The sequence below is a fragment of the Metarhizium robertsii genome (assembly GCF_000187425.2).
Source record: "Metarhizium robertsii ARSEF 23 chromosome Unknown MAA_Scf_11, whole genome shotgun sequence".
NCBI lineage: Eukaryota > Fungi > Ascomycota > Sordariomycetes > Hypocreales > Clavicipitaceae > Metarhizium > Metarhizium robertsii.
Genome location: NW_011942151.1, coordinates 628,658 through 654,090, shown reverse-complemented (window position 1 = coordinate 654,090; position 25,433 = coordinate 628,658). Strand labels below are relative to the sequence as shown.

At 48.4% G+C, this 25,433-nt stretch overlaps 8 protein-coding genes across 8 annotated transcripts; 3 read left to right on the top strand and 5 right to left on the bottom strand.

Annotated features, from left to right (window-relative positions):
* Positions 1-586: 586 nt before the first annotated feature.
* Positions 587-1,644, top strand: MAA_06745 (uncharacterized protein; the record flags this gene model as incomplete). Its single annotated transcript, XM_007824743.1, has 2 exons — positions 587-648; positions 699-1,644. The coding sequence occupies 2 exons, from the start codon at positions 587-589 to the stop codon at positions 1,642-1,644; spliced, it is 1,008 nt and encodes a 335-aa protein (XP_007822934.1).
* A 503-nt stretch (positions 1,645-2,147) lies between these two features.
* MAA_06744 (lysergyl peptide synthetase subunit 3 LPS3) lies at positions 2,148-7,810 on the bottom strand (the record flags this gene model as incomplete). The annotated part of the gene is made up of 3 exons (XM_007824742.1): positions 2,148-2,221; positions 2,270-7,181; positions 7,232-7,810. 3 exons carry the CDS (start codon positions 7,808-7,810, stop codon positions 2,148-2,150), a joined length of 5,565 nt encoding a protein of 1,854 aa, XP_007822933.1.
* A 1,575-nt stretch (positions 7,811-9,385) lies between these two features.
* On the bottom strand, positions 9,386-10,534 carry MAA_06743 (chanoclavine-I aldehyde oxidoreductase; the record flags this gene model as incomplete). The annotated part of the gene is made up of 1 exon (XM_007824741.1): positions 9,386-10,534. One exon carries the CDS (start codon positions 10,532-10,534, stop codon positions 9,386-9,388), a length of 1,149 nt encoding a protein of 382 aa, XP_007822932.1.
* A 1,106-nt stretch (positions 10,535-11,640) lies between these two features.
* Positions 11,641-14,964, top strand: MAA_06742 (lysergyl peptide synthetase subunit 2 LPS2; the record flags this gene model as incomplete). Its single annotated transcript, XM_007824740.2, has 1 exon — positions 11,641-14,964. One exon carries the CDS (start codon positions 11,641-11,643, stop codon positions 14,962-14,964), a length of 3,324 nt encoding a protein of 1,107 aa, XP_007822931.2.
* A 1,001-nt stretch (positions 14,965-15,965) lies between these two features.
* Positions 15,966-18,119, bottom strand: MAA_06741 (Cytochrome P450 CYP5335A1; the record flags this gene model as incomplete). Its single annotated transcript, XM_007824739.1, has 9 exons — positions 15,966-16,128; positions 16,202-16,362; positions 16,451-16,561; positions 16,665-16,988; positions 17,053-17,144; positions 17,220-17,331; positions 17,423-17,651; positions 17,709-17,772; positions 17,828-18,119. 9 exons carry the CDS (start codon positions 18,117-18,119, stop codon positions 15,966-15,968), a joined length of 1,548 nt encoding a protein of 515 aa, XP_007822930.1.
* Positions 18,120-19,534: 1,415 nt separating this feature from the next.
* Positions 19,535-21,038, bottom strand: MAA_06740 (chanoclavine synthase catalase protein; the record flags this gene model as incomplete). Its single annotated transcript, XM_007824738.1, has 2 exons — positions 19,535-20,779; positions 20,853-21,038. The coding sequence occupies 2 exons, from the start codon at positions 21,036-21,038 to the stop codon at positions 19,535-19,537; spliced, it is 1,431 nt and encodes a 476-aa protein (XP_007822929.1).
* A 423-nt stretch (positions 21,039-21,461) lies between these two features.
* On the bottom strand, positions 21,462-22,307 carry MAA_06739 (oxidoreductase; the record flags this gene model as incomplete). Its single annotated transcript, XM_007824737.1, has 2 exons — positions 21,462-21,658; positions 21,719-22,307. 2 exons carry the CDS (start codon positions 22,305-22,307, stop codon positions 21,462-21,464), a joined length of 786 nt encoding a protein of 261 aa, XP_007822928.1.
* A 1,107-nt stretch (positions 22,308-23,414) lies between these two features.
* On the top strand, positions 23,415-25,425 carry MAA_11627 (retrograde regulation protein; the record flags this gene model as incomplete). Its single annotated transcript, XM_011412542.1, has 3 exons — positions 23,415-23,878; positions 23,920-24,292; positions 24,370-25,425. The coding sequence occupies 3 exons, from the start codon at positions 23,415-23,417 to the stop codon at positions 25,423-25,425; spliced, it is 1,893 nt and encodes a 630-aa protein (XP_011410844.1).
* Between the last annotated feature and the right edge of the window lie 8 nt (positions 25,426-25,433).

Genomic DNA, 25,433 nt, shown 5'->3' with positions numbered 1-25,433 from the left:
TTAAAACAGAAAATTATCTCGTTTTATTATAAAAGGTAACAATTTTATAATTTAATATTATTTTAAAAATATACTAGGTACTTATTATATAATAGTAGTATAATACTAGCACCCCCATTATTTTACTAGAGGCCCTACTACTATGCCTTTACAAGGTTTTTATTACCCCCGGGAATAATTATATCTGGTCAATATTATTAGGATTTTCCCTGTACTGTAATACGAATACACAGGCATGAAGGCCTTGGTCCTAGTAACTTGACAAGATACATGTGAACATGATGCACAGGACAAGTAAATCGGCTGGATACCTACGTGCCGCCACATGTATTTTACCCGGAGCGATTATCTCGGCTGTTTGCTTACAATCTCGCATGCGTATGACGTCGATACCCTGAATATCACGTATCAATGTCCATTAAAGACCGAATTTCGGAACAGGGAACCTAACAGAGCGTTTAAATCATCAACGAAAGAGAGCCTCTCCTAATGTAAAACCTGTATATATAGTCAGCAACTGACTACCCTCGTCTTGTTGCCTCATCCACTGCAATTACTTTCAAACACACCCAAATTTTCGTTCAAAATGGACAAGATAGTCCCACAGACAGATGGAATCTTTAATGATTTCAAAATTATTGACGAACCGTATGATGGCACCTGTTATTCCGAAACTCTTCATGCTGACCAGTCCACAGATTTGTAACACGAGACAATCACCCAATTTTGGCGCACATACTGCTTCCCAAAGACGCTCCTTCGAAGCCTAGTCCAGTAATAATAAATTGGCATGGCGGGTATCTAGTCGCAGGGCATGGCTTGTTCGCCCTCTTTTTCCCACCCCTGCTACTCCAGCTTGCAAAGAAACATTCAGCCATCATCGTGTCACCCGACCATACTCTACTCCCTCACAAGGATGGCCTTGTAGCTGTTCAGGAAGACGCCGAGGCTTTCCATGAGTGGCTGCACTCCTCATTCCCCAAGGTACTGGCTGAGAGGGCGCCAGGCTTCCAAGTCGATTTGTCGCGGATGCTGCTCCATGGAGGCTCCTCGGGCGCGTACATCGCCCTGTCTTCTGCTCTGGCTCACCCAGACTCCTACCGGTCCCTCAGTCTCATGTATCCGATGATTGATTTCGACACCGACTGGTGGCGCCGAGGCAGTCGAGCTGTCGGTGCGCCAAACCCAGGCTGCTTGCCGGATGCCGCGTTCCCTGCAGATGACAATACTGTCAAGGAACAGTTTGAGAAATTTATGCAGGAACCGATCGTCACGATGCCTGGAGCTGAGCGTGATGGCTTCGGGGCATGGGTTGCACGTGCTGGCTTGTTCCCGGAGTTGTTCAATCCCGGAGGCAAGCTAGATGATCATGCGACTGTCTGGTTGAACCGTCGTGTTGAGCAAGGTGCCAAGCTTCCAGAGCGCATCTGGGTGTTGCACGCCGATAAGGATACTGTCGTGCCTATTGAAACTTCGCTCACTTTTCAGGAGACAATGAAACAGCAACAGCGGCCGGTGCGGCTAGACATTGTTAAGGGCCTGGATCATTGCTGCGATATGGCCATTACGGAGGACTGGAAGGGCTCGCAGGATCCTGTTATACTTGAGGCTGCGGACTGGTTGGTCGAGAAATGGCTGGAATAACTTGAGAACCTAAACACAATGCCTCCTGAGATGGCATCTAGAGACAGTTATCCACTTACACAATACATTCTCATCAAAGGATATCCAGAAACATTCCCCAAAAAAGAGCTATGCAGCTCGTCAGCTTTTTCGAACCTGGTCAAAACTGAAGTGTCTATTTTTCCATGTAGTCATGCCGGCTGTAAGACCTTACCAGGGAGGAAGTTTCCGACCTTTGAACGAATGGTGGGAAACTGAAAACTGGAAAACTTAGTATAGGAAGAAAGTTGCTGTTGCGATATCTTGATATATCGATGCACCCTGACAAAAAAGCATCCGTATCTCACCAATCTACCAGAAGCATACCTCGATGGTCTCAACTTAGCAGCGCAATTTGCTATGGAGTGTATGTCAGATTCTGCCAACATAATGATGCATCACGGCGAGCTTGACGGCGTTTTTGGAGCGGGATGGACATGACCGCAGCTCCAAGTGCGTGCTATTTACCATGACTTCTGCTTGATTTACAGAATCTCTGGCCGAGGAAGACAATTCACTTGAAGGCCAATCAGTGCCTTCTTTCCAAGCGAGCGCGCGACTAGCAGCTGTATGTCATATAATTATAACTATGATCTAGAAAACGCACCTCTATGTATTTTATGTAATTGCTCTTCGGCCTCGAGACCAGACTTTGGGATGAAACCAATCTCACCCAGGAACTGAATGCTGCGTTTTACAGCCCCCTTTAACCTCACGGATGCAGCTTCGTTTCCGCGCCAACTTGCTGCCCACATGGGCTCTTTGTTGTCGATGCTCCCTTCAATCATTTGCGCCAGCGTCCAAAGAGGGTGATGCTCTCTCTCAACTTCAATGTCCTGACGAACAGCCCTTATCCAATCCATGGCAGGCCTACTTTCGATAGTATAACCCATTTCCGTGACAATATCCCAAATCTCCCGCCACGTAATTCCACCAGTGACTTGTTTCACAGGAGCAGATGTTGTCACAGGCTCCAACACCGTATCAACTATGATACTCGCCGTACGTGCCACATCAGAGACCGGAAACCACTTATCCAGTTCATCGGCATTGCACACACCTGCCTTGATACACGCCGCAACCAGTCGCCAGATGTAATCATCCGAGTTGACAACGCCCTCGGTCGGCGTGCCAATCACAAGCCCCAAGCTAGCAACTGCGAGATTCGAAAGTCCAGACGGGATGCGTGCTGCCGCGCGCCTGACCAGAGACTCGGCGACAAACTTGGTCTGGCTGTACGGGATGCCCCCTGCAGCAAACTGTATCGCCACTTGTTCCTCAACTTCCTCCACGGGGTCCTGGTACCTGCCGCTCGAGACATATGTAAATCTCACATGGGGCGCCTTTACCGCAAGACGCAGCAATTCTGCCGTCGACCGGACGTTAGTTCCTTCCAAAGCCGCGTAGCTCTTGAGCCAGTGCACTGAAGCTCCGTTGTGAATGACTGCGTCGACTGTCATGCCGTCTTCCAGGATGCTCCAGTGCTCAGAATCAAGCCCCAAGTGCGACAGTGATAGGTCGCCAGGCCACACGTCAAGCTTTTCACCATGGCCGTCCGTCCACCATAGTGCCTTTTTTGCTGAATCGATTGTGCGGCTTCTCGCTTCCTGCGCTGAGCTACCGCGCACCAGGGCGATGACGCGGCGAATATTGTGATTCCCAAGAAGTTGGCGAAGCACCTCTGTTCCGATAAAGCCGTTGGAGCCGGTTAGAAATACCGTAATTGACATGCCGGCTTGCAGCTTGAAAGACAGGTCGTCGGTTCGTGAGCTTCTTTTAGGACTAGTAAGTTCTTCCTGCTGCGCAATTGCTATGGTGCGATCGTATCGATCTATCTCAGCCACGAGGTTTACTGCTTCTGATGCCTGAGCAAGCTGCTGGCTTTCCAATCTTCTGCAGGTTCGAGCCGACGAGTTTTGAGCTTGAGCTACTTCTTCCAGAGCATGATCAATCATATGTTGGCTATGATCAATTTGGCTCTTGGGCGAGTTGCATAAGAAAATATCTCTGTTATGCAGCTGATTGGCTGTTGTGTAGTCACTGCCAACGTTTTTCACAAACAGGCTCGAATGTTGAATGCCGCCCAAATTTTGCGGGTTTTCCGTGTCAATATCCATTATGGTAGAGTCCGGGGCGTCAGACGTATGAATTTGCCGGAATATGTGTTGGAACCGCAGCAAGATGTCTTGCTTCTGGGTGTCAGGCAAGATTGACTGGTGGAAAATTGCCGTCACATCTACGAATCTAGGCTTGACTAGGCATTTCAACGTCAATGAATGATGCCTAGGCTCGATAGAATCGTAGATGATCTCATGATCGCAAAACCATGTCCCTTGAATCTCCGACTCATTAGGCTCAACAACGAGCAACGTCTGGAACCGGCAAGCTGCTGCAGCCGTTTGTCCGAGTTGACTGATTCGGTGTAAACCAAGGTGAGTATACGCTGCCTGTTCCTCTGACCGGTACTGCAGCTCTTCTATGGCTTCTGCCACCTCCTGAGCTGGATCGATGGGCACTCGAAGTGGCGTGATGGCAAAGATGGGACCGAGCATCTTGTCTACGCCGTCGAGGGGTATATTTCTGCCAGAGGAAACAACTCCGAATATTACGTCTTCATTCTTGGTGTAACCGTAGCAAGTAATAGCCCATGCTAACTGCAGCTCGTATTCCACGTTGCTCTTGCGTTCTGAATCGATGGGCATGGTAGTACCGATCGATTTCGTCGGTGTTGATATTGTTTCCAGATCGGCTTTGTTCGAGGGCAGCTCAGGAAAATGTGCGGGATCAGCATCTTCCAACTCTGCTTTCCAAAATGAAGCCTCAGAGTCTAACGATTCTGCTACATGCTTCACATAGCGATTCAGCGGAGGCAGCTGCCGTACTGAGAGCTGACGATAGGCCTCATCAACTTCATTTAGCAGCTGTGACAATGACCAAGCATCGTAAAGTGCGTGGTGGATAGCAACGTATAGCCGCCCTTTCATAAAGCAGAGCTGGACTGACGGGCTTCCCAAGGCAAAAGATGGGCGGAATCGGGAATTTGGGTCATCGCCATCTGTATATTCCGACCAGCAGATATCTTCTCTTACAACGACTTGAAAAAAGGCTCCAGTCTTGCTCTGAATGATGCGCGTTCGAAGGATTGAATGACCTTGACTGGTGATACTCCATGCCTGTTTGACGCGGGCTTTATCAATATCGTGTTGCAACTTGAATGATCGAATTGACACACACGGATCTCCATCTAGAGCAGCTGAGGCTAAGAGATTCGCCTGTGTCGGGGTGCAGGGATATATGTCTTCAATGTTTCCTTTATTTATACCACACTGATCACTCGCGATATCGATAAGTGAGCTGGCGTCTTTGACAAGGCAAAACGGAGGAAGGCCGGAGTCGGTAGAACCTGTTTCGTCATCGTTGTCTATGAAACGAGATCTTGATCTAGATGCGTTGAGCATATCTCTCAGTCTGGGGTGTTGGAAAATATCGCTGTATGTAAGATCAAAGACCTCTTCCTGGGAAACCAGCGCCAAGAGCTTCATCGCCTGCACGGAATCGCCGCCCAAGCGAAAGAAGTCGCTATCTGCAGTGATATTGCTAGGCGATATGCCCAATACCTGTGCAAAGAGGGCTTGCAAGCGACGCTCGTCGTCTGTCTCTGGTAAATTCCCACTTGTCGACTCACCCTTGGAGCGAAATAGGACCTCCGGAGATAATGAAGACGCCAAGGCTCTCAATTGCTTGCGATCGACTTTTCCGCTTTTCGAAACCGGTATGTGAGTAACAGGCAAGAAAGGAGCTGGAATCATAGAAGCAGGCAGAATACCCCGTAGTTTGGTTGCTACGCCTTCGACGTAGATTTCTAATTCCTGTGTAATATCTTGCAAGCGTACAGTTGGCGCAGGATCCCGATTTGTGACAGAATCTGATGAATTCATGGATATGAATGCGACGAGAGTGGTCCAGCCGGAAAGTTTCACCGCTTCAACGGCCACGCGATGATTTCCAGCAGAGAAAGCTGTGCGTAGTTGAGATTCAACTTCTCCCAGCTCTACCCTCTGTCCCCTAATCTTTATCTGGAAGTCTTTGCGTCCAATGTAGTGCACGGCGCCATTAGAACCATAACGTACTAAATCTCCCGTTCGATACAGGCGGGCATCTGGCGATGCCTCGCCGCGGAAACGAGTCAACCACCGCGGAGGGGAAATGATAAACGGCGAATCGGGCAGAGTATTTTTCTTGTCGTGTAGATAGCAGCGTGCCACAGCCGGTCCCTCGATAACAAGCTCGCCGATGGCACCCACGGGCACCAGCTTTTGAAAATCTCGAGTATCCGCGACCCAAGCCGCATGCGAAACAAATGGCCATCCTAGGAAGTTAGCCTCGGAGAGGTTAGCTGGGCCGGAAATACCGAGAGGACAGCATTCGGCAGGGTTATAGCCGGTAATGAGATTCTTTGATGCCCACAATTCGATGTCCGATGTCTGAACGAGCTCGCCACCGAGCGATATTGTTCTCAAGGTAGGGAAATCGCTAGGCTGATACATACGCGCTACCGTGGGTGTGAGAAATGTCCAAGTAGCCTCAAGCTCTGTTGCGGCTCGAGGTAAAAATTCCATGCGGGCCTTTTCTGACGGAATAGCTACCGATGCCCCGGCGGTAAGGGCTGTGAGGACTTCAAAAACGCTAAGATCGAATGCATAGGAGGCGAAATGGAGTATACGGTCTTCTGGTCGAATATCGAGAGGCTTCAACGATGCTAGTGCAGTCGAAGCGAATGAGCGATGTTCGATGACAACTCCCTTTGGGTTTCCTGAAGAGCCTGATGTAAACACAGAGTAAAGTGCATGGCTCGGCCGCGTTTTAGATGATGATGGTCGTTCTGGGCTGAACTTTGTGCCATTCGGCTCGGTCATTAAATCATCCCCGAGGACGATAGTGGTTAACGCCAGTTGATCGGCCCTCATGGCATCATCCACAGTTGTTATTACCATGCTCGATCCCAAGGCCTTGCACATCTCCTTCAAACGGCTTGGGGGGTGTGACGGATCAAGAGCACAAAAAGCACCGCCAGCTTTGATGATTCCTAGCATAGCAACCGGAATCCACTTGCATCGATCGGCGCATATGGCAACGAAAACGTCTGGTCCTATGCCTTCGAGGCAAAGTTTTTGCGCAAGAATATTCGAAAGGCGATCGAGCTCCCCGTATGTGAAGGAACCATCCCAGGCAACAACGGCAAGCGAATCCGGATGTAAATCACATTGCTGGTTGATGAGATCATGGAGGCAAGATTCTGATGCCACGGGTGCCGTTTTATTCCATTGCGATATTTTCCTTTCATCGACTGGGCTGAAAATTTCAACTTTTTCCATAGCCAAATGCGGCGAATCGATAATGGATGTGAGTGCAACTCTCAGTGCGCCCGCAATATGGACAGCTTGATCATTTGACAAATATTGGCTCTGATACAACAAAATGCATTGGTTTGAAGACGGTACGTGAATAATGATATCATACTAAGGATGTTAGCGCATCTGGCATAAATCTTACATCTTTGTGGTCTTACCTGCGGGCAGCCTTCCATCAAGGTGACTTCTTGGGCAGAGATGTCGGGTGCTGCGTCCGGCGGAGTTTGTTCATCTGAAGAAAAGAGCATACATGTGTTGAACAATGCATTAGTTTCCATGCCCATGTGGCTGCAAGTCTCGGCCAAAGAAACGTCTTGATTTGACTGCGCATCGTTCAAGTCCAACTGCGCTTTTCGAACAGTCTCTAGTACGGTTGCTTCTCCTTCAAACTGAAGAAAGAAAGGCAATATATTAACCTGAGGCCTGTTGAGGGCATCATGACCATTCGCTGGTTTCTGTCGTGTTGTGAATGCATGGCCAAAGCAAAGCTCATCCGAGTCCGTATATGTGCGTAGGACCATCCCCCATGCTGTCATGAGAATAGCTGACGTTGAGACATTGAAGGCATTGAAATATTCGCTCCGTAAATTCCCTATCTCTTTCAAGTCGATTGTCACCGCCTCGATTGTCGACGAGCTTGGTGCAGCCGTAGATCGGGTTGACAGTGTTAGGATGCATGGTTCAGCTGCTTGTAGCTTTGAGTTCCAAAACTCGAGCGCTCCTTTTTTATTTACCATTTTGAGGGTACATTTACCGTCTTTCATATAAAATTCGTCTCCTTCTTTGGAAGGGTGTCGGGAGCTATGAGGATGGTGACCGTTCGAATGAAGAAACAAATACTTGTTGCTTAAAGAATTCCTGTCGCGAGGGAATAACAGAAAGAATTTTTGGGTTGTCGCGACAATGCAATTTTCTTGTCGAATGCTTGACGCATGGATTTTGATCTGTAGAGGTTGAATAACTACTTCGCTACGAAAAAAAGATCATAAATGGATAATGGAAGAGATCGTGGTACGAAGGCCGATTCTATTATTTATGAGACAGGATTAGAAGATGGATCCTAGTATCCTCTAAATGGCGATTGAGACGAAGGCTTTAGTTCCTACCATACGAATTCAGAAAAATGATGCATGTGAAATTCGTGATTACGACACCTGTTGGGGAAGAGAAGCATGTGCCCGTTCATCCGGTTTTACACTGACCGATGAGAATGGGCGATTGGCCAAAATCTCTTGGATCAATGGTTCATATAACGAGCATAGCTCGCAACCACTCATGGAGCGAAAAAAGTATTGAACACATATGACTTCAACATGCACCTCATGGCAATTACCACATAGGGATGTCAGCGCAGTGGCGGACTTCACATATACCTGGGGCTGCCTCCGTTCAAGATCATATTCCGGACACCGAATGAGGTCAATGACAATTTGGATACCGGTTTTTACCAAGTTGCGGACAAAAGTAAGTACACCTAGCAAATTCAACGTTTGAAAATAGTGTTTGAAGGGGCCTGTGAGAGAGCCGCTGAATGTTACACGGCGCAGTGGGTACATGTAATACGACATCGGACGTACATAGGCGTCACATAACGGAGTACGCCGTAACCGCATTTGGTTGATATTTATCAACAAAGTGGGGGACAGTATGAACTGAAGAATCATTGATGTCTTCTATCCATCTTCCATATCAGTCCGCAAGACCCCATAAACACAGCCCACCGGTCACCATCAGCTCGGGGCTTCTTCAGATATGTGTATGTAATTCCCTATTACACCTAGCAACTTTTCAAGTAGCACGCGTTCAAAAGTACAGCGACAAATATTCATGAAGCTGATGAAATATTATAATACCCCCAAATGCCTCTGCCTGTGGTGGTTTTCGGCATATACAGAAAACGTGCAAAGAGAAGTGGGTTAATTGAGATAATGATTTGTGTCTAGCTACCCCTGAGTGTCCAAACAGCGGCTTGATTAAATTTCCAGAGGTATGACAAAAGTCTTCGTGTGAGAGGCCACAAGAAAGCCTATCGAAAGGCTATCACATAGAAATTGCTCCACATAGAGGCACCGGAACAATTTGATGTATTTTTGTTCACATCATCCTGCCTCTTCACCTCTTCAGCTGATGATACATTCAAGACTAATGGGGCTACAAATCTGCCACAGGTAGTTGAAGGCGCACATGGGCCATCGTTAAACGCAATGGCTGCTACGCATAAAAGCTTAATTCTACCAAATTGAGGCATCTTTCACTGGGATTGGTTTTCATTAACTAGCCTCAAGTCTCAATAATTGAGGTAGGCCATGCTTCTATGTACATGATCTTGCTCTTACCCCCTCTTCTTGAGCCAAATACTCCTCACTGTACGGGTAGTCTAGGTATCCCTCGTCCGAGAACGGAATATAAAACGTGTCCCGATTATACTTCTCAAGATCGAGCCCCATCTTCAACCGGAATGGGAGATCGGGATTTGAGATATAATGTCTTCCAAAAACTACCATGACATTGTTCTGTCTGGCGTACGTCTCGTCCACAACGCGCTGAGCCGAATCGGCGTCGTAGCCGCCCGCCAGCAGGATTGGTTTCTTGTCCCCCCACATGCGCACGAAAGTCTCATTATGAATGTCCGGGTGCGTTTTGATGGTAGGGTCTTCCTCTTCAACCCAGCGCGAGTTGGCGAGGTGGACATACGCAATGTCCATCTCGGCAAGGTGTGTGAGGAAATGCTGGAACTGAGGCACCAGATCTTCCATTGTGCCCATTCCCTGGAAGGTGCTCCAGGTGGAAAGCTTCATACCGACACGGTCCTTGCCAACCGCATCAATGACTTGCTTCGTGATTTCGAGACCAAATCTCGAGCGGTTCTCGATGCTGCCGCCCCAACCATCCGTGCGCTGGTTACAAGAAGACTGGAGGAACTGGTCGATGAGGAATCCATTGGCGCCGTGGATCTCAACCCCATCGAATCCCGCGCCAAATACTGCATTCTTGGCTCCTTCAACGTAATCAGCGATGTATGATGTGATCTCGTCCTCGGTGAGAGCCCGTGGCGTCGGCTCGTCTGGACCAACTGGCGTGGCGCTGCTAGACACGAGTTCAAGCCCATTGGCTTTCAGGGTGTCCATATCGGCAGCTCGTCCAGTTGCCCAGAGTTGTAGCCAGATGTAAGAGCCTTTAGAGTGCACCGCATCAACAACCTCTTTCCAACTTGCTATTTGCTCAGGGCTCCAAATACCCGGAACATTAGGAAATCCTTTGGCTCGCGGAGAGATGGCCACGGCTTCTGTAATCAGCAAGGTTCCTGGAAGACATGCTCGCTGAGAGTAGTAGGTCTTGACGTAAGGAAACGGTACACCATCATCGTCCGCACGAAAGCGCGTCATAGGCGAGAGCACTATTTTGTGCTGAAGCACTCCTTTTCCGAAGCCAATGGGCTTGAAAAGATTCGAGGTAGACATGGTGAGATAGTATCGAGTTAGCCTAGTTGGGTTCTGGCAAGGCGGCTAGCTGACTTATGAATAAACATTGTCTTACTTTCTCGGAGAAAGATCCTCTGTAAATGACCTAGCCAGCGGGAATTTATACCCCAGGGATAGCCGCACACTACAGTGAAAATCCGTGTTCTAGTAGTTTTACACACCCCGGTTTACAGTAAAAATAACCCCGTGAAAACGAGGATTATTTCGTAGATTGGTTTCGGCTTTGCCGTCAACTCAAAGCGCTTCCCCACCTAGTCACGCTTGGTACAAAGGTTCGATCTTCTACTCATACTAATGAGAGTGTGGCAAATTGCTTGTTTCCATCAGGGGTGCAGCGAATAAAAAAACCTCAAAAGTTGGCTTTGCGGCTAAACTTGTTATTCATCGTACCAACTCCCTACTACTATCAACAGCCTCTTACTAGGACGACTGGAGCTGAAATGGCGAGTTTCACCGCTTGGAAAACCTACCTTGAAGACTACAGTCCATGTAACTTCCCAGAGTTAGTCGCTGCCGAAACTAGCAAGCCAGGCTTGGCGTCGGTTTCAACCTCTCTCAAGGAGAGCTATGACAGACTGGAATCTTTCGCAAACAAGCATTGCAATAATGATGTCGCCGCAATATTCTGCGCAGCTTGGAGTCTTGTTCTTCGGGCATATACTGGACAAGATACCGTTTGTTTTGGGAGAGCAACAAGGAACGTCAATGCCTGCCGCATTGATTTCACTTCGGACAAATCGATTTTGAGGATCCTTAAGACACTTGAAACAACTTGTGTGGAAAAGCGGCAGACTCCAGATGTCCCTGTCTCCCAGGTATCGAAGGGAACAGGGGATTTTATCACATCTTTTTTCAACACGTGTGTTTTGTCTCCCAATCAGCAGAGAGCCGGACAGGAAATAGACTCGGCTGGCCTTGACATGGTAAGAAGACCCCCTTCAAATACACAAGATAATAATATCCCGAATCTGAGAGAAATTCTGTAGTTTGGCATTGTTATCATTTTCGAAGTCAAGGAAAATGTCGCTAGTGCAACTATTAGGTACCAGACATCACTTTTACAGGAGAACCAAGCGATCAGTGTCATGAATGCTCTTGGCCAAGCGATAAGCGAAATTATCAACCAGAAAGACCAAATTGACAATATTTCTCTGCTAAGTGCCGCGGAAAAGTCACAAATTTACTCGTGGAATGCAAATCTAGCTCATCATCCGGGCTATCGCGTTGATGAGCTGATTAGTGAGCGCTGCCAACTTAATCCATCGGCGTTGGCAGTGTCCGCGCGGGACGGCGAACTTACCTATAAAGATTTGGATGAGGCATCCTCCCGCCTAGCTCAACGTCTGACAGCACTCGGTATTTGCCCAGAGGTATTTGTACCTGTTTGCTTCGAGAAGTCCCGCTGGACTATTGTCGCCATGCTTGGGGTGATGAAAGCTGGCGGCGCGTTTGTACTACTCGATCCATCACATCCTCATAAGAGACTTCTCGACATCTGCAACAAAGTGTCGGCCAAGCTCATCGTTTGCTCAACTCAGTATGCCAAACTAGCGGCGAGTCTGGCACCTTTCATTGTCGAACTGGGAGACAACGATGCAAAAAGGAACGGGCATACGGAAGACATTCAGAAATCGGACGCTTCGGTGACTCCTGGAACCGCTCTATATTCTGTGTTTACGTCAGGTTCGACTGGGACGCCAAAAGGCGTGGTCAGCGAGCACTCGTCGTTCCTTGCAGCTATGCCGACATACATCAAATCTCTCGGACTTAATCAGGAATCACGGGTTTTTCAATTCGCCTCCTATGCATTCGACGTCACAATCTTTGACACTCTTATGACTCTGACTGTTGGTGGGTGTGTATGCGTGCCCTCGGATACTGAGAGATCGAACGATTTGGCAAATGCAATCCGGCACTTTCGAGCCACCCATCTGAGTCTAACTCCAACGGTTGCACGGATATTAGATCCTCAAGATTTTCCAACACTGCAAAATCTAACTCTCGGGGGTGAGAAATTGGTGGCAAGCGAATTTTCTAAGTGGGTAAACCATGTTCGTGTGGTTCATCTTTATGGAGCGACTGAGTGCTCTATGATGTCAATCCAGTGCATCACAGGAACTTCGTCCAATCTCCAGACGATAAATCACGACACCGGAAGTGCTTGCTGGGTGGTTGACCCGGGAAGCCATGATAGACTACAGGCCATCGGCGCAATTGGAGAATTGATGATTGAAGGAGAAATCGTGGGACGCGGCTATCTAGATGATGCCGTACAAACATCAGAGACGTTCATTCAATCTCCAGGTTGGCTGCGTGAGCTGCGAAGAAACAACTGCAACAAGAGCGTCAAAATTTACAAAAGCGGTGATCTGGTTCGCTACGCTGCCAATGGATCGCTTGAATTCATCTGCCGTAAAAACACGCAGGTCAAGCTTCGTGGACAGCGCATCGAACTTGGCGAGGTCGAGCACCATCTCAAGTTGGCCTTTCCAAGGGCGAGATTTGTTGTTGCAGAGCTTGTCACGATGCCCGACTCGTCGCGCCCTCCGATGTTGATGGCATTTGTGCGACCTGAAGATGATTCCAGCTCAGATAGCATAACCGGAGGCCGTGGATCAACCTCGACTGCCATATTTGCCGAACCGACTGACGAGTTTCGTTCTCTAGTTCCAGCCACACTATCGGAATTGCAGAACTGTCTACCCTCTTACATGGTCCCTTCGGCAATCATTCCATTGGCCGTCATTCCACTAACTGGCACAGACAAAGTTAACCGTAAGCTCTTGCGACAGCTCGCCGCCGAACTACCACGAGAACAACTGGAAAGATATCAACCCACTGTGCGATCATATCGCACTCCGATTACCAACGCTGAAAAGGCTTTGCAAAAATACTTTGGCGAGGTATTAAGCCTGCCGCTGGAGCAAGTCTGGGCTGATGATAATTTCTTCTCACTTGGCGGGGATTCTCTCACGGCCATGAAACTAGTCTCAATAGCTCGAAAGGACAATTACAAACTCACAGTTCAGAACGTTTTTAAAAGTCCTCAGCTGTCTGACCTGGCGAATTTGATCCAAGACAAGAAGAGTGAGGATGACGAAAAGCCGGGACCGTTTGTGCTGGTCGACAAGAAACAGGATGTCATCAGGGCAGCAGCTCAGCAGTGCCATCTTCCCAGGAGGGCCATTGAAGACATTTATCCGTGCACATCGCTCCAAAAAGGCCTCATCTCGGAGACTATGCGTGATCCCAGTGCGTTCATCGCCAGGCTCGAACTGCCGTTACGTTCTCACATCGATATTAGCCGGTTGGAGCAAGCATGGACTGCTGTGGCCAAAGCCAATCCTATCCTACGCACGCGGATGATCCTATCTGCTTCCCATGGCTTGTTACAAGCCGTTGTACGGGACAATATTCCGTGGACAGTATCGGACAATGCTGAGTGCGACGACTTGGTTGTCGCCATTGGCAAACCCCTGGTGCAACTGGTGCTTTGTCGTCCTACGCCAAAGGAGCAAAGCCAAACAAAGCTAATCCTTATGATGCATCATTCCATCTACGACGGGTACACCTTGCCCCTGATCATCAAGCAACTGAGGACAGCTTACGAAGGTGGTTTGCTCGACCCTCGACCAGTCAGTCCATTCATTCGCTACCTAGCATCACTTCCAAATTGTGCCGACTACTGGATTCCAATACTGAAGGATCTTCAAACCCCTGCATTCCCAGCTTTGCCTTCCAAGGCTTATCATCCCTTGCCAAACTCAACAGCGGTATACGCCACGCCCGTCTCCCGGCCCAGCGCAAAACAGTATACACCAAACACGTACGTGAGACTTGCATGGGCCATCACACAATCTCACCATCAAAAATTTTCCGATGTCTTCTTCGGGACTGTGGTATCCGGCAGAAATGCACCAGTTGATAACATTGACCTGATGACAATTCCAACGGTGGCAACAATTCCGTGCAGGGTAACCCTGGACACTGACAGCGTCGTGGAAGACATGCTTCACACAATCCAGAACGTCGCCACTGAGGGCATCCCATATGAGCAGTGTGGACTTTCGAATATTAGCAGATTGGGAGAATGCCCAGCCCATGCTTGTTCTTTTCAAACATTGCTGGTCATGCAGCCCGCTGCAGAGTGGGATACCGACGACTTTTTACAAATACCCAAGTCGGATGCCAATTATAGAGCTGACGCAACTTATGCTATCAACTTGTTTTGTGAACTAGAAGCGGAGAGGCTCGAGGTCACGGTGCTTTATGATGAGAAGGTGGTGCACAACCGCGAGATGCAGCAGATTTTGGTTGATTTTGGGGAGGCCCTGCGCTTCATACGCCAAACCCCTGCTGGCGTTGTCGGAGACGTCCTCACTGTACTCAGCAAGAGTCGTAAAGAATGACCAAACAAGGGATTTGGTATTGATGTATGGGCAGAAGGCACTCAATCCGTGCCTTGAGAGGAACTGAGGCATGAACTGCACCGAGTTACTGCGTTCCATCAGCTAGCATTAGAACTATTGTGCCAACAAACAGAGTGTCTGGCTTACTAGTAATTTGCTATATTAATTATTTACAGAAAAATGACATGATGCCGGATGATTGTAGTTTACTTTGCCTGGTTTAGTCATGCCAGTTGAATTGATACTACATAAATAGCCAAATTTCCGACCGCTTCTCACAGCTCACTAACTCTCTACTCGACGTCATTACATGTTTTGGGTATAATGTGCAACAAACTCTTGTGAATTTTTTTCAAAGATGGATTGGTTTACACGATTTCACTGAGCCAGGTTGTCTCTGCTTAGTATTTGGTTGCTCGTGTTGTGCAAGTCGATTCTATTGCCGACGCCTGTTGACTAAACGGCCATGTGATTGAGAGAGAAGAAGTCCAGACAGACGCTGCATGTTTTTTTGAGACTGAAAAGAGATTCTATCGGTTACCTATTCTGGTATTTATGTACTTGTATGGTATGTCCATGGATGGCTACAGGCCTCGCAACGACAAACGTGGTGTAATTCCATCTGATTGGCATTTAGCATACATGAGCCTTATCAAGAGAAAATTCCATGGCTGTGGAGCAGCAATAGTATTCCCTACGTAACAACTACTCTATAAGCATTGCTGGGTTGATTCTGCAGCAGCAAGCTATTATCAAATGCTAAGACAAGCATTTAACATCCGAAATAATAATCTCAAAACTACAAGTGCCTCCTATAACAAATGAAATCTTCTACCTTGGAATTCCATTAATCCTCACGCCGAATGGAAATTTCTCTGTTCCATCTTAGCCCGAGCATCACCCAAGTTAATTGCTCCAAGCCACAATTTTAGCCGGCAGCCTCACCATCCTCCACAGCTACAGTCATTGACATGACTTCCAACGCTTCTGTTAGATCTGGGCTAGTTCCACCGATCCCGAAGTAACTTGATCTCCACATCGTCAAGGTTCACGGCGACGAAGCGATCAACCCAGCGAAGACGATCGCCGCAGTTGCCCGTCAGCGCCATTTCAAAGCGAGAAAGGAAATAAGCAAGAACACAGCGCAGCTCGAGATATGCCAGACTACAAATCCAGAAGACGTCAGATAAACCTCTCTTTTGTGTAACAACACCAAATGCCAGATACAATGACTTACCTGGTACCGATGCATTGACGGGGACCTCTGCTAAAGGCAACATTCCACTTGTCCAGTCGCTGTGCTTCATTTCCGAGCCATCGTTCGGGGATAAACTTTTCTGGGGAGGGAAAGATTTTCTCGTGAAAGCTGATGGATTGCTGAGATATGGAAACAGCCGTCTGATTGCAAGTCATGATTAGCGCACTGTTGGTGTCCAGGGAAGGGTTGAATCCAAGATAACCAAGTATGGGATCAATGAAAACTCACTCCAGTAGGAAGGTACACGGAACCCAAAGTCGTCCCACCCTCAGGCACAATTCGGGGCAAACAACCTGGAACTGGAACAGAAATACGAAGAGTTTCCTTAATAACAGCGTTCTGAAATATGCGGTTAGAAAGGTTCAAATTGTTTCGTACTGACTTGTTCAAACACGTAAAGTAGGTTGAAAAAGCCAACTTGTCCAAGATTTTCCATACGTACCAGATACGAGAGGTTTTGAATCTTGATGTAATCAAACGTGTCCCTTATAAATGGGGCATTTTCATCCAACTCCTTGACGAGCTTGGCGTAAATCTCCGGCGACGAGAGGATGTAGAAGAAGGCACAAGCGAGCGTATACGAAGTCGTGTCGCTACCGCCTGCAACAAAATTAAAAATGTCCTCCAAAGGATTCGGTACAACCTTGTCCTTTGCCGAATCATTGCTATCCATGGCAAGATAGCGCTTCATGTGAGAATCGCGCAATTCCTGGTCTTCTGCCAACTTTTGTATGCGCATGTCTTCGTCGTTCCAGTCTTTACAATACTAAAAGCAGAGACGTTAGTGATTCTTGTCATCTTGTCAGGTCCTTCTCGGCTGCTGGACACACCTTCATAAAAGTCGTGAATGAGGCATTGAACTTTGCAAAACTTGTCCCGGGGATGAGACCTAATAACATGGCTGGCAGAGGATAGCTGACAACTGTGGAATGAGATAGCAAGCGATGGATTTCTGTCAGCTACAACTCTGAATGATGCAGGGTTGAACAAGTCTTACACAGCCAGCTTTGTGTCATGAGCTGCTCGAATGCTTCCAAAAACGGATGGTATCCATCATATTCGATGAGTGAGATGTCATGTGAATAGAGATTGTGGAGAATCATGGAAGTCTAGCAAGCTCCTGTCAGATGGCCTGTAGATATTGTATTTGGGGCGATTACTTGGCTTGGAACTAACGCTCAATGTTCGCAAGACTTTTACCATGTTTATTGCCTCTCCAGGTTTGATGTGCCCCTCCATTTTGGCAGCAGAAGACAGCAGGTCTTTGTGAAGCTTTGGTGCCAAGTCGTTAACTGCTCGTTGTGCATATAATGGCGCCAGATGTGAGCGATAGGTGCGATACTGTGCTGGATCAATCATGGCGTCCAAACCATTAAAGTACTTGTAAAATGAGTCACTCTTTTTCCATTTTGACCCAACTTTAAATATTCTAATAGAATCAACGTTAGAACCTGTCAATGGATTAAAATCTCGGCTGCTTCCTTACACATCGAAGTACTCTGGCTGGTTCGTGTGCACAGAGTTCGGACCAATGCGAATAATGGGAGAATCTGATGTGTTTAAGTATGCGTGGAACGCGCAGTTGGTTGGAATGGCGAATCTTACTGTAATACTTGTGTAAAGCGCCGAAGCGCTTGGAGTATCCTTCATCTCGTATCCAGTTCCAGTAGAAGGCATAAAAGTTCGTCAAGGCTGCAAGTTTGGGCCCGGGAACATTTCGAAGAGGGTGGAAATATAATCTATAGACGCCGGTGGTCACGGCAGGGAGGAGCACAGCGGCAAGTGCTGTGAATGCGATCAAAGTCCATGAGGCTTGTGGAGGCTGAGGCAACCACTGCCATATCTGGCCTCTCTCGCTGATGGAGAGGGTAAATGACGTCGTATCATTGCTCTCCATGATTGACTCGTTACACAATTAGGCAGTGTAAACTCTGTCAAAGTGTGAGCTAGGTGTTGTTTTAAGAGTGGAAAGGAGAGGGAAGAGGCAGTTGAAAGACAATAAGATATGGTAAGTTCTGTGGGTCTTACAAGTTGGTCATCAGATAACCCCAGCTTCTTCAATAATATTTCTCGAAGCACGTACTATTCTGTCTACGACCACAAGACCTGATGCCAACGAAATGTTGACCCCGGGGCAGGGAAAGCAACGAGGACCGAGCGGGCGAGGGAATTAACCGAGTCGATTTCTGCTTCTATTAGGTCTGTGGTAGCGACCGAATTCGAGGCTCGTTTGACCGAATTGATTGAAGGTGCTGGAAGGTCGGCGGCAGCTATCACGGTATATTTACACGTCAGCAACTCAAACCATGGCCTTATTAACTTAATGTCCGAGAAAATGTTGGGAGAAACAAATGAGAGGCTTGGGGAAGGCCTCGTTTATCATTCAAAATAAGCAAAGACAAAAGTCAGCCCAATGATGCAACTTTATTGCCAGGGGTACTTCTTGGTAATGCATAAGGCAGGCAAAGCTCTGATTCCTCTGACCAAGGCTTTCCGTGTTTTCTTTGACGGAAGAAGGCCAAGTGGTAACAGCTCAAAGAATGATTTCGTCATACTTTCAATTTCTGAATTGCCTGAGCCTGAGAGCCTGTTCCGCTTGACCCTGAGAGACTTGAGGCTTCCCAAGAAGTAGGCGGGCGGCAGACTAGCAGAAATTTCGTTATACGTGTCGCGGTAACGACGGAAACGGAGGACCTACTTTTCAACGAAAACGGAAAAAGCGTCGTAGATGCTTCCGGATGTTGACTACAGTTAAGGCCGTTAATTGATGAGTTTTTAGATATTTATAAACAGGGTCTAATTTCCCTCGTGGATAGCTTCCATCCAAGGACTCATCCGCTTTTCAATTCAATCCATAGCTTTCTTCCGTGACACGAGGGTTACGCCGAAGTCTGTAGATCCAGCTCTGCCCGGCCCAGAGCTTCGACGCCGGGCCAGTCCGATGTTTGCAAACTTCTATTCGCCCGGCCGTAGTTGCTATGGAAGAAACGAATCCGCGGAACTGCTCTTCTTTTATTGTTTTAAAATGTCCGGATGCTCAACCAATAAGGGTTAAACCCCGTATAGCGCAATTGAAACTGGCCAAAGGTGGCCTTTCTACAACGTCACAAACAATGCACGGAATAACAGCGCAAGTTGTATATTCTATCTAGATCGGCTTGTAATCGTAATGGTATGAATTTTAGAAAACAAATGGAAGGAGACAATAATGAAAATGCTGTCCACGAGTCTCGCCATAAACAACTTGTATCCCGTCTTTGCTCGTTGACAGTGTGGTAACTACCAAGGGCAGAAAACTTGCCAAGAAAAAAACTACAATTTCGCCTTCTTTTCAACTTCCATCACCAACTCTTCCGTCATTTTTTCCACCCGTTCCGCCAGGTCCGAGGCAACTAAGCCCAGAGTACGGTATACTTTCCGTCGCAGAGCACTAGGAGTCCGCGACACAGACTCGGCAATGTTCACAACCACATTATTCTGAAACTCGTCGTCTCGCAAGACGGGCAGGGACTTCCAGAATTCTCTGGGAAACTTGTAGTCCAGCTCATTTGGCTGCGACCATTCACTCGAGGTCGTTTCAGAAACCCATGCCGAGTGTTCCTGGCTCTTTGGTTCCGGACGCACCGAGTCCTTGGCCTTGGTATCCTCGACAGTTTGTCTGGGCTGATTCGCCGGCATCTCAAGGTTATGCGGACCCAGTCGATGTCTTTGCGCGTCCGGATAGGCGAAAAGACGTGCCTGCAGCATAGGATCCTCCGAGGGCTCGACGCCAGGAACGAGGTGCGAAGGTGAAAACGCTAGCTGCTCAATCTCCTGGAAGTAGTCCTTTGGACCCTTCTTCAACGTCAACTTGCCGAAACGCCTTGATGGAATGACGGGGATGTCGGGCGGGTAGTTGCCCAGGTTCCAGTGCTTTGTCACATCAAGAATATTGAAAGGCAACTTGTGGGCATCTTCGGGGTCAATGACCTGTACGTTGGCAGTCCAGCTAGGACATTCGCCCCGTTCAAGGCTCTCATTCAGATCTCTTGTCGCGCTTTCTTGGTCGTCGGGAGCCAGTTCTTTGGTCTGGCTGCCCTGCTCGAAATTGGGACCCTGGTCGGATGACAGGAACCAGTGGACGTATTTCCATGAACCGTCTGGTTTGACCCATTTGTATGCGTGGCCCACGTAGCCGCTCATGCTGCGGTAGTCGAACATGGTTCCAAAGTCGCTGAACTGGAACATGACCATGTGTAGAGTCTCGTGATTGTTGCATACGAATTCCCACCAGTTGCTCGGGTTTGTGAGGTTCGTCTTGGGGTCAGGTCGTTGCGCGTGGACGAGGTCGGGAAACTTGATTGGGTCGCGAATAAAAAACATGGGGATGTTCAGGCAAACCCAATCCCAGTTTCCTTGCTGCGTGAAGAACTTGACGGCCAGTCCTTTGACGTCTCTCACTGCCTCTGCAGAGCCGCGTTCCAGAGCCGTTGTTGAGAAGCGAACAACACACGGCGTCTTCTTGCCGACCCCAAGCAGCATGTCGATGTCGCAAATGTCGGAAATGTCATCTGTGACCTAGATGGTTGGAAAAGAGCGTCAGAAAGCCAGTCAAACCATGGAATGTCGCATGTGGCCATGTGATGGTTACCTCAAACTCTCCATACGCGCCCGCGCCTCGCGCATGGACTGCTCTTTCAGGAATCTTTTCGCGGTTGAATTGCGCCAGCTTATCGAGTAGGTTATAATTTAGACCCGGATTACTTTGAGGACCTCGATTGTCCTTGAGACCCGCGTCGTGAGACCCTTTGGTCTCAGTAGAAGAGTTGTGAGCCATGGGCGAAGTTTGCAGCCACGATCAGGAAAACTGTGAAAGAAAATGGTGAGTTGAGATCAAAGCCGACTTTCACCAAAAGCACAGAAGCTACCTCAATACTCTGTTGCCAAGGTTTCTGGGGGATGGATGAGATATATTTCGAACCAGCGCAGAATTGGAGGCGGGTTGCGTCATAAGCCTTGATTTAGAACACCATGGGTTTCTCGATCGACCAGTTTATGCAAGGTACGTTGCCCAAAATAAAAACGACAGGTACAAACAGGGGTTCAATAATCCACTGGTGAACGTCTCTCTGCCTGTCTGCCGACGGACATTGATGTCGCGGTGATTGAGAGAATGTGCAATCTTTTCCATTGAATGACTTCATGAAAGACTCCGTGTATTTAGGCTTTAAACTGTTATCTAGACTCAAAGTGTCATGCACTACGGGACGCCTGCCCCGACATTGATGTTGGCTCCATAGACCGGGTGAGAGTCTTCGCTGAGCAACCACACAATCGTACGCGCCACTTCATCAGCTCCACACATTGTAAGGCCTTGGCTGGCGTACAAGGCCTGGATCTCGTCCAGGGACTTTGCATTAGGCTCGAACTGGGGCAATAGCGGCGTGTTTGTGATTCCTACTTCCCGTTAGATGCTGGGGCGACGAGGTCAAAAGTGACAAGGGGCTTCAGCTTTACCTGGCGAGACACAATTCACCCGAATGCCCAGCGGAAACACATCAGCAGCGACGCATGCAGTGAAATGCACACATGCCTGCTTGGATGTGCTGTAGGCATAGACGTCGGGCATGTGAGAAAAGGCTGCGATACTGGCCACGTTGACGATGCTGCGGTTCCCTTTCGGCAAGTCCGTCATTGCCCGGACTTGGGCGCGCGTGCAGTAAAAGACGCCGTCGAGGTTTACTTTGAGAATGCGACTCCAATCTGCATCTGTCTCTGCGAGAATGGTTGGCGTCGTGCGCAAGCCGGCCCCCTGTGCGACACCAGCAATATTCGCAGCGCCATGCAGATTTCCATGGGACGAGACAATGTCTCTCAGCCACTGGTTGACATCTTCCGAGGAGGTGACATCCAACACTGTGCATTGGACCAAAGTGAGCTGGTTGATTTCCGCAATGGACTTCTGCAGAGAGTCAAAGTTGGTGCTGGACACATCGGCGACGCAGATGACGCCAGCTCCGCGTTCGGCCAGCAATCGACAGGTCGCAGCACCAATACCGGATGCGCCACCTGTGACGGCAAATATCTTGGCAGTGAGGGATGCCATGGTGTAGAAAACGGGATATAGGGGGCTGTACAGGTTCGAAACTAAGAGGGTTCAGGCTATATTTTCTACGGATTCGTAGCCACTGATAAAGGAGTATTCTGGAAGATATTTGCCTATTTTCAGCAACTACTGCTCACTGTCATGACCGGAAGTTGTTGCCGGCCGCAATTGGTTTTCAGCGAGTTTCAACGTCACAACTGCTCGCAACTACATGTACTCTTCAGTCCGCCGGACCCGACGTCCCTGTGGCGAGTGTCGGCCCCATCTCGTTGATAAAAATCAACGAATCTGGCACTTGACACTGAAGAGCAACGTTGCCTGTCAGCAACTACATCTTCTATAAGTGCGCTTACTCGGTGCGAAGCGCGTAAGCAAGAAATCATCAGATAGAATTCAGTGTTGAGAGGGAGGGGGTATAAGAAGTTTGCCGACTTTTCGAGCATCATGCCGGGGGGAGTGTATGCATGTACATAGGGCCAGGGCTATGTATGTATCCATTCCGAAACTTAAAAAAAATAACATTTGAAGCTTAAACAGAGCGAGCCAATTTGTCGGGCACTTCAAACTCAAATGTCTGGTACTCAATTCTTCGAGAAGCATGCCAGCATTTTCTGCAAGAACCGGCCATTTCTCATCAACGTTTGCTTTCGTCATGGGACGATATGAGTACTTGATTATATCCACCGGCGTAGACGCAGCCAGGAATCACAACCAGATGGATATCCAAAAAAAAACGCAGGGGTAAGTGGCGCTGTCCTTAGCATTCCGAATTTATGAACCAGAAGGTTATATAGCAATTTGTCAGAATTGACACACTGCGTATAGTTTTCAGGCAGAAAATCGCCATTTTTAGAAATTTTCGAATCACGGAAAATGACAAAGTTGTTGTTACACCGAACAGTACATTCTTACAACTTTCTTCCTTGTCTTCATGGCTAAATCAACACTACGACATCTATTTTTCCTCCCGCATGTCTCTTTTCAACAACGTTCTCAAAAGCGCGTCCAGACCATAGGAAGGCGAAATACCCTGCCCTCGTCGCACATCAACGAAGACTTCATGATTGCATGTCGCTTACTACAGTTAACCCACTGATTGCACGTTGAATGTATCAGCTACTTGCGCCCGCAGCCGCCTTGGCTCTAGGCGTTGCAGTCTTTCGGTCGCAGCCGAACCAGCCTCAATGCCGTTGCCGACCCTCGGAACCGTGCTGGCCGAGTGCGGATCAATGGGGTACCTTCAACAAGTCGATAGGGGGAAACCTGGCCAGGATTCGACCCGTTGCCTCTGTATGTCATGGCCCAGAGTACGACGCTGCTGCTTGTACGGATTTGTCGAGCCTGGCACGCGACAGCGGATGGCGAGCCTCTAACCCTGGTGAGTCTCTCCCGGTTCCTCGTAAAGTGATGCAGTGCAAGAAAACTAATGAGCTCATTGCCTCCACGAAGCAACCTTGCAAGACTGGCTATGGGAGGGCAATGGTCTCGCTGAGGAAATTTGCCATGTTGTCACGTCCCCGGAGGAATCTCAACAATCCGCCTGTCACCAAGGCAGGGTTCCTCTGTACTCGGTAACGGTTCAATCTACCACTCAGATTCAATCGTCGGTCAGATTTGCCAAGAAGCACAATCTTCGTCTTGTGGTGAAGAATAGTGGCCATGACTGCGCTGGACGGTCGAGTTCTCCCGACTCATTCCAAATACATACCAATCTGCTGAAAGGAATCACCTATCATGACAACTTTGTTGCTCAGGGTTCCGCTGCCAAAGGCTCCGGGCCTGCGGTCACTATGGGTGCTGGAATCATGCATTGGGAAGTGTACAGCGACGGCGCGAAGAACGGCTACACCATTGTCGGAGGTGAATGTCCAACTGTGGGCGCGGTGGGCGGATTCCTGCAAGGCGGCGGCGTCTCGAGCTTCCACAGCTTCACAAAAGGCCTTGCAGTAGACAACGTCTTGGAATATCAAGTGGTGACTGCCAATGTATGTGTTCCCCCCCATGTCTCACGTTCCATGTTCTCCCTCCCTTTCGTCACTATGATGCTAACGAGAATTCTCAGGGTGAGCTCATCGCAGCAAACGAATATCAGAATCGAGACTTGTTCTGGGCTTTGAAAGGAGGAGGCGGAGGTACCTTTGGGGTTGTTGCTCAAGCCACAGTTCGCGTGTATCCTGATGATCCTATCACAGTCGGCGCCATAAGCATATCGACGTCTCTCACAAACAGCCTATTTTGGACGAAAGGAGTCAGTGAGCTTCTACGTCTTTTGAAGATTTTCAATCAACAAGGATTTCCGGGTCAGATCGTCGTCATGGGTCCAAACCAAGGTTCTGTGCAGGCCACGTTGGAATTCCACTTTCCGAACACGACCGGCGAATCATACGTAAATGGATTGCTCAATTCACAAATGAGGCCTCTGGGGGATCATAAAATTTCGACAAACTTGTCTATCAGGGTGCAGAAAAAGGCAAGTTCCGAAGTTCGACTTGGGCCAGATACTTATCCACCGCAGTACGGGATTGTACAAGGATCTGTCCTGATCTCTGCCGCACTTTTCAATTCTGCGGATGGTCCCCCTCTGATTGCAAGGAACTTCTCCAACTTAAACCTGGGACCGAATGATATTCTTTTCACTAGTAATCTTGGTGGTCGTGTTATGGATAACAGCGATATCGATATCCCTCTCCATCCATCTTGGCGCTCTGCAGCCCAGTTGGTCACTTTGGTACGCGCAGTCGAACCGTCAAATAAGGGGAAGCTGGCCGCTTTAGAAACCCTTCACTCACATGATATGCCAATTCTGTACTCACTGGAACCAAAGAATAAGGTATCGTATCGTAATCTGGGTGATCCGTCCGAGAAGGAGTTTCAGAGTAGATACTGGGGGCCAAACTACAAGCGTCTCGCCTCCATTAAAGAAAGATGGGATCCGGACGAATTATTCATTACTAGGCTGGGGGTAGGAAGCGAAGAGTGGGATACTGAAGGGATGTGCAGAAAGTCTATTGGCCTTGTGGCTCGGGTTAGTGAGCTTCTCCGACTCTCGGGTAGATGGATATTGGGGGGATTTTCGTCTTTGATACAGCAGGTAGATATAATAGATTCATCTCGATAATATAGAAT